Here is a 7,775-nt window from a genome sequence, read left to right on the forward strand (position 1 = left end):
GACCAGACTTCTACGAGGCTAGGATTTAGTATGGGGGATGGAGGAAGGGGCAGCAGGGGTGGGAAGAGTTTGAGGAGGCAATAATTAAATGTGGGAAATACTTCTGCCAGAGTGCAATATAGGTGAGGTAGACTCATATTCATGAAACATATCCTGATTTACGGCAGTAACAGTTTCATTCAGTTTTGCATTTTACAAATTTAAACAAAAGTCTTTTTTTTTTTTTTCTTTTTACTTGCATGTTTGTCTTTTGAGTATGTTTTCAATTTGTGCATTCCTTAGAAAATCTTTGCGTGGACTTTGGAGTTTCTCCCTGAAGTGTGCCAGGCGCCTGAGTCAGACACAAACACTCCCTTAGGACCTTCGTCAGAAACTCCACCCTGGTATGGAATCTCCTTCCTCTCTCTGGAGGATGCCACCCGAATTCGAATGTCACTGTGCGTTTCTGCTTTCTGAGAGGTCCATTGTCATCCCCAGATGAAAGAAGAGACCAAAGCAGTTACCACCGATGCAAGCCAATGGGGACAGTTTGGGGGAACTCCTTAACCTTTCTTGGAATGTTTTGAACGAGGATGCTGGTCCTTTGCCAGTCAGGAGCAAGCAGAGAGGATGCTCCTGCTCTGATCCCAGCCAGGGTGGAGAGTGCAGAGTCGGCCACAGGGCTCTCTGTGGAGGCTATGGCTTCAGACAGGCCCCGAAGGTCTGTCACCAACGTGCTCGGTTGTGGGTCACATAATGCTCTCGGGAGGGCTTGGCTTTCAGCCTGGGATCATGAAAAGATGATTTGACACTGTTTCTCATGGTCTCCGTCCTAATAAAGCAAGATAAGAGAAAACAAATGGTATCTTAAAAAATCACCCTTTGGCAAGAGAAACATCTAAAATCAGAATCTGGCACAAACGAAATCTGAATCTGGCTGTGAACTTTCACCACCCACTGCAACTCTTTGATAAAACCTCAAGTGATATCTATTACCACTGTAAAAATAAAGCTGGCCCCTATGCTTAGAATGGGAGAGAGGGGTCATATGGTCAAGTCTAACGGGAATTGGGCTACAAATACAAGTTTTAAATAAACTAGAGGTGTTCTGGTTTCTTCTGTAGCCCCAACCCAACTTTCACAGCAATGCAACTCTGCCTTGAGGAACTCAGCTAGGTTTTGAATAGTTATGGCCATCTTAATAAATGGACAGCGATTTAGTTGAAAAGAGAGAAAAAGAAAAGTAGTATACAGTAGGCCCAGAGCAAATACTTCAGGGCAATTATTTTTAAATATATATATATTGCAGGCTTAATGTTTTCTTTTTACAGGAGAAATACAGAGGAAAGAACTGTAATGTTGATTTAATAGTTGGCATAAAAAAAAACTCATACAAAATTCCAGGTTCATTCAGAAACTGATCTCGTGGGGAACATTACTGGCCTCCAACCATAAGCATGGAAACTCTCATGGCAGGTGTGAAGAAACCGATAGCTGAGGCTGCCCCACCAATCAGTAATACACAACTCAGAAGTAGTTCATGACTGCCTGCCCTGAGCTCAGAACACTTTAATCATAGGACTTCTTGCCACTGGATTTCTAGAAAAGTTTCCATAGACCACGATAGAGAAAAGCAGAACATGTGATAGATCAGAGAGTAGGTTTCCTCCTTCGAGCTTGTGAATTCCAAAAAGTTTAGGATTTGGAAGCATTATCACCAAAGAGCAGCTCAGAGCAACTCTATGATGTTGCCAAATCCAGATCCCTTCTCTGTCCCAGCGCATGACTGACCAGGAAAAGAGAGAGCTTTTTGGAATGACATTGGCTCTGCACCAAATACATTTCCCTATTAAAAAAAAAAAAAAAAGATCATAAACCTGAAAAACAGCATGTTCTAAATTCTACCAACCCTACCTAATGACTTTATTTTTCCTTTGACCATCTGAATAACTGCTACTTGTTGAAGAATTTGATTATCCATGACATTTTGATTCTTTTTCTAAATGTCCTCTCCCCAAAATGATTTTTGATTTCTCAGGGAAAGTGGCAAATGCATTGACTCAGAGAGACAAAGGCTATATATAACCAAATGACAAAGGTATCTCTGGATATATTTTGGTGGGGAAATCTACCTGTAGATGAAATGGTATGTGCTAAAAGTACAGAGGACATCAGTTTGCATTCCAGAGCTTCATGGAAATATTTAAGAGGGATTCTTTTTCTCTTTTTAATCTATAGGATGCATAGATCTCCTCTGTTATTGTTTTCTAAGTCTTTCCCCTGCCCAGGTAAGAAGGGCTGGAGGAACGGAACAGGCCACTGGCATCACTGACCAGGGCTAGTTGCTCTTGTGAACCTCTTAACTAATTTTTCTTCCTTCCCTCTTACCTGGTTTGTCTTAGGTGTTCTGAACTTCCGATTTTTCTTCCTCTCACTAACTGCTGATAAATACACTTTTTCCCAAGCTTGGGACAGTCTTTTCCTTTCTTATGGTTATTCCAGCCTTTCTCCATAGTGTCTTCGGCCCTGTTAAAATACACAAGGAAAAACATTTCAGCAATCTTATATTCGGCTTTACCCTGACTTTCAATGTCTCTGTTACTCTCTCTAAAACAGGAAGGCAGCACCATGACAGGAAGGAGGTCAGGAGGCTGTTAAACTGATTGAAAAAGCAAAGGTGTTTCTGCTCACCTGAGTTCTTTTCCTGCTTGGCAAAAATTCCAGCACTTCTTGTCTTTTTGGCTAGCACATTGGCATCTATTCTCACGGTCTGTTGCCTTTGTGGGAAGTAAATTCTCCAAGGCTCGTTTGGACCTAGGGCTTCCCAGTCCATATGGAACAACGTGCCTATTATCCAAAGAGAGAAAGAAACTATATTAGCATAATTAATAGTCTTTAAAATGACATATGGGCACACTCATTCCACTGGGCATGCAAGGAGCTCATCACATAGCACTGGGGAGCGTCATTTCAGAGGGTAAAGTGTAACAACAGCCAGGAACACCTGTGCATCAATGGCCCTGACTATTACGTATCCAGGCAGGAGAAAACAAGTTTTTCTAATTCAGTGGAATTCCATTTCAACTCTTCACAAAGTTCAGTTTCTTTTTGACACAAGCAACATTCCTTTTTTGTCAACAATTAGGACATCCCTGCTTGGCATCTGCTTTATATTTTCTTCCTTTTCTAATGGTCTATTTAGTTAACAACTATTTGTGGGTATGCAGTGGGAAGAGGTTTCAATGCAAAACCATGAGTCACAGGATTTTTAAAACCCATTTTCAATTCCAACCATGTAGGATACTGCTAAAAGTGCCACCACCCTCCCACCGCCCCCGGTGGTTGGGGGAGGAGGAGGCACATGTACACACATTTCTCCTGCCAGTCAGTGATATCATATGGTTGTGGAAGGACTCATTGCCAGAGGGTTCTCCAATAATTTCCAATGTGTCTATTTTCATTCTCATCTAAGAAATACAGTCCTCCCTTTGGAAGTATCACCTTAGTAATTATTAGGCTCCTTGTGGTGTTTGGCTTGGTTTGATATTGTTTGGATTTTTATCCCCCTTTGCCATAAGGGGACATTGTATGCACAGTAAATGCGTGCTTGTTTATGACTGCTTCTGATAGATGATGAACTAGTGTCCAGGGCAGAAGGGGAAAAACTGCTTTTCTTCTCTGTAGGTGAAAGAGAAGCCTATGGATAGTATTTCTATTAAGGTTCTGAAATGGGCATTTCTAAAGGGAAAATATAGCAGCAAAGGAAATCCAGGCTCCAGTTCTAGCTCTGCTACAAACTCACTCCTGCACTAATAACTTCAATGCTTTGAACCGAGGTATTTCTGTAAGTAAAATTAAGAGATTCTAACCCTCTGTATGATCCCTTCTGCCTCTCAGTCTCCACTCTTCCACGAGAAGCACAGGTTGCACTAACCCACATCTGAACTCAGCAATTTTTACTGAAACCCCATCAGATGCCACTGTGAGTGTCCCCCTGAGGCCCTCTCACTGAAGTTCCTCATTTGAAATGTGCAGCAGCCTCCTGTTTGTCGTCAGCTCCTTCCATCTATCCCATCACGAGTAGCCTGAGCTACAGGGCCTCAGAAGACCCTCCCCTTGGTTACCAGGAACCAAGCTGTCGTTATTTTCAGGAATAGAGGGAAATTGTCCCCACTGAGGCGCTTGGATGTTGTTAGAAGGGCCACCTTCAGAGTCCCTAGAAAAGAGACTCTAAAACTGGGCTCCTGGTGAAGCCAGCACTAATGAATGACCAGGGTTACGATGCCCTCTAGAGACTTACTCGGGAGTGTTGACCCAAATGATGTCCAGGTGGCAGAAGTAGACACACTCTTTATCCATCAGGGACGAGCAGGAGCAGCGCTTGGACCGGCGGAGCCGCCAGGGTGGGCTGGGAGTGGGTTTCTCCCCGCCGTTCTCACCCACCGTGCTGAGCTCAGCGCCTAAGACCGCTGGGGAGAGAAAGAGCAGGTCAGTGGGGGATGTCTCCTAAAGGCTGAGAGACATGCTGAGAGACATCACAGTAGAGTCGGAGCTAGCAGAGCAGATAAAAGCAGATGAAGCACACAGCCTGCCATCAGCAAGAAACACAGAAAAAAGGGCTCTTTATATTTTCCCTCCTTAACATGACTTCACCTTTTGCCTCCCCCTCATGCCCTTGGCTTATCCACCTTCAGGGAGATTATACAAATGCAGAGGAGACAAACACCTGAAAAGGGATTTCCCCCACCCCTCTTGAAGCAGGCTCAGGGAAATGCTTTGGAATGCTGTCTGTTGAAAATCTGGTTGACTTCTACAAGGAACTTGGTAGGACAGCACAGTCTGCTGAAGCTTAACATTGGCACATGACTAAAGACAAGAAATCACACTGTTATTCCTAGATTTGGGGCTACTTCCCCATTCAGGGTGACCCTCTTTTTAATGGGTACCCACCCACTTCACATCCTGTGTAGGGCACAGGGTACCCCAGATGATATAGATCTTTCAAAATTAGGTGGGGAAAATGATTGGAGAGAGAAATTAACTATACAATATTCAATTCAGGAAGGTAGCTCTATGGAAACCAGTGACCTAAGATGGAGCTGAGAAGCAGGTCAGAGTACCGAAGGAAAGTTTCGTGGGTTTTGAATTCTGAATCCCTGGGCATCAGGCTTGTGTGGGATCCACTGCCTCCCCCTTCTCCACTACTGCCTTGCCTCTTCCTCCTGACAATTTAGCCATGCAGCTTATCTGCCCAATTTTGTACATTTCAAATGATCAGACACATTCCAGGATTTTCATTCCCTTGACATCCTTTCTCTTTAGTCAGGGTCACGAAAAGACAAAAAAAGTGCACTGACCCTAAAAACGGGGGGACCGGGGCAGATGCACATGCACTGCCTAAATCCTTAAGCAGTCAAGAATTATCCTAGCTCGCCTCCCAGGACAGGTGAATAAAACTGAAAGAGAGCTCACACTGTTCTGGGTGCCAAAAACCTGCCAAAAGAAACCTAAAGTCAATGATGACAAATTTTAAAGAAAACATCTGCTTCACCCAGAAACCGCCTGCGGGGGGGTGGGGGGGGGCGGTAGTTAGTCAACAGACTTTTGTTCTGCAGGTGATTTTACTGCACACATATTGCTTGAACGACTTGGATAAAATACCTTGGCTTCAAACTGGAATTCTTACATATTTTACAAATTAACACACTATTAAAATAGTGCTTAAATGAGATTTAAGTTCTTATGTGTCCTGTATACCTGTATAAACACATATATTACAAACACACATTTGATTAAATTGTGTATGTCCATACTCTTCTTATTTTTTAAAAGCCAAGGAAACACATAATGGAATAATAATAGTAAAACAGTAAGTTATTTTAATGCCATGTTATAGTCAATTGTATCTAATTGTATTCAATAGAGGATTTTACTTTTTTCACTAGAAGACTTAAGTAGCTTTCAGCAATAATTCTCAGACACTTGCTCTCTAAGTTGCAGTCATAAAAAGAATGGGGAAAAATAGAAGCAAGAAAGACACGAAGGTGGATAAGAACACATTAACTTGTAATTCCGAGACTCACAAGTCAACGAGCGTGCCTACCTGTTTCTGGAGCTCCTTGGAAAGCCACAAACAGCAGAGAGAAAATCATGGGCAAATAATCCATTCTGAAAAAAAAGGATAAAAAACCTCCCGTTCAAACTGAACCCAAAGGAAAACGAAGAAAAACAGCTTCAGTTCCCTCAAAGTGCTGCGGGTTCCTCAGATCTCTAAGCGATCCTTCAGCCCAAGTGCCCTTTAACGGGGAGAAAAGGCAGTGCCTGCCAGGAGAGAAGGCAGCGGAGCGTCTGCAGGGGCAGGCGGCGGCGGTGGCGAGCAGGGACTGCAGGAGGCGCAGGACCCGTTCGCCTGGCGCAGATGCAGAGGCGCGTCTGACTTGGACAGCTCTCCACCGCCTTTTTATATTGAACCCCTATTAGAGTGGGGGTAAACAGCTCCGACTTTATTCCAGCCCCAGACAATGTTATTGTGTTATTAGTCACCAACAGGCAACGTGCAGCCGGAGATAAGGCCAGGCCCGAAAGGAAATCACTGCTAACTTCAGAGGCAGACGCCCGCCGTCTGACAATTCGGGGGCAGGGCTAAGAAAAAGAAAATACCCATTAGAGACCTTTGCTAAACCTGCCCGTGCAGTGCTGGAGTCTGCTTCCCCTTTGCAAGCTGCCAGCCCCGGAGTTCAAGAATCAGAAGAGGGGACTCCAGAAAAAAAGTCATACCATTGGTATGAAAAGTATGAGCCACAGTTTAAATAGATTGTATTGTTGTGTGCGGGGAATTTTTTTTTAATTGTTGTTCGCTTCATTTTCCTTTTATGTCTCTCCGATTCTAGTCTCAGTCGAACAAGGGAATGCTGTCCCTCGTCACTCCCCCACTACTGGGGGTCAGATTATTTTGGCAGATCAACGTGCTTTTCTCTTCAAGCCCCTTCCTGCGGGTCTTTTTTGCTCAAGTTCTTTGCGTCTATCGCAGAAAGATCCATGAGGGATTGGCAAGAAAGGGAGCTTAAAAAAAAAAAAATCAGAGCTCGTTTAGGCACATACCTAACCTTTTCCCTATCACTGATCAGAAGCCCCCATAAGTTCTTTTGTGTGTCCACACTTCCCTGCGAAGGAGGCTGATAAACTGATTGAAAAGCAAAGGTGTTTCTCCTACAGAACTTAAATCTTAAGATTGGTCGGTGCCACCAATCTTAAGACATGGCGGGCGAAGAACACCAGGGGGAGATGAAGAGCTGCAGGGGCTGATGTTTTACCAGGACAAAAAGGAAAAGCCTTCTAAATGGCAGAAGAAAACGCAACCTGGCTTGGGGGCCGAGGAGGGTCAAGGAATGGTGTCTAACATAGGAAGGAGGAGTGAACCTCAGAATATTCCATTTACTCCCCGCACGAGCAGGGACATCTTTTCTGGGACTTTTTTTTTTTTTTTTTGGTGGCGGGGGAAGGTCTCCATTTAGGGCAAAAAAGGTGTTCTTGGACAAGATTAAGTGAATATGCAAGGAGGTGGTGTTGAGAAGGAAATGCCATTCGAGCAAGGAATCAGATAATACTTCACATTTAATAATGTGTTTACACTTTCAAAACAATTTCCTGCCTTGAAAACAATTTTCTAACCTTGAAACCGCCCCCCCCCCCCCCCCCCCCCCCTGAAGTATGCAGAGGGCAGTTACTGTACAGGTGACATCATGCCTTAATAAAGAAAGCAAAACATGCATGGAACACATTGGCTTTTTCCACTA

The 7,775-nt window shown here is 43.9% G+C and overlaps 1 protein-coding gene across 1 annotated transcript; it reads right to left on the reverse strand.

The window, feature by feature from the left end:
• Positions 1 to 228: 228 nt before the first annotated feature.
• Positions 229 to 6,478, reverse strand: EDN1 (endothelin 1). Its single transcript, XM_023185368.3, has 5 exons — positions 6,083 to 6,478; positions 4,280 to 4,448; positions 2,671 to 2,826; positions 2,368 to 2,505; positions 229 to 811 (listed from the first exon to the last, which is right to left on the reverse strand). The coding sequence occupies exons 1-5, from the start codon at positions 6,144 to 6,146 to the stop codon at positions 706 to 708; spliced, it is 633 nt and encodes a 210-aa protein (XP_023041136.2). The 5' UTR covers positions 6,147 to 6,478; the 3' UTR covers positions 229 to 705.
• Positions 6,479 to 7,775: the final 1,297 nt, after the last annotated feature.

This window comes from Piliocolobus tephrosceles, chromosome 5 (assembly GCF_002776525.5).
Source record: "Piliocolobus tephrosceles isolate RC106 chromosome 5, ASM277652v3, whole genome shotgun sequence".
In the NCBI taxonomy this organism is placed as follows: domain Eukaryota; kingdom Metazoa; phylum Chordata; class Mammalia; order Primates; family Cercopithecidae; genus Piliocolobus; species Piliocolobus tephrosceles.

What these genes read in the sequence shown, in the direction of transcription:
- EDN1 (XM_023185368.3), bottom strand. Translation starts at nt 6,146, where the DNA reads ATGGATTATTTGCCCATGATTTTCTCTCTGCTGTTTGTGGCTTTCCAA. An exon ending in ATTTGGGTCAACACTCCCGA is followed by an intron (nt 2,827 to 4,279) that starts GTAAGTCTCTAG and finishes TTTGGATAATAG; the next exon opens with GCACGTTGTTCCATATGGAC. An exon ending in GAACACCTAAGACAAACCAG is followed by an intron (nt 812 to 2,367) that starts GTAAGAGGGAAG and finishes TTGCTTTATTAG; the next exon opens with GACGGAGACCATGAGAAACA.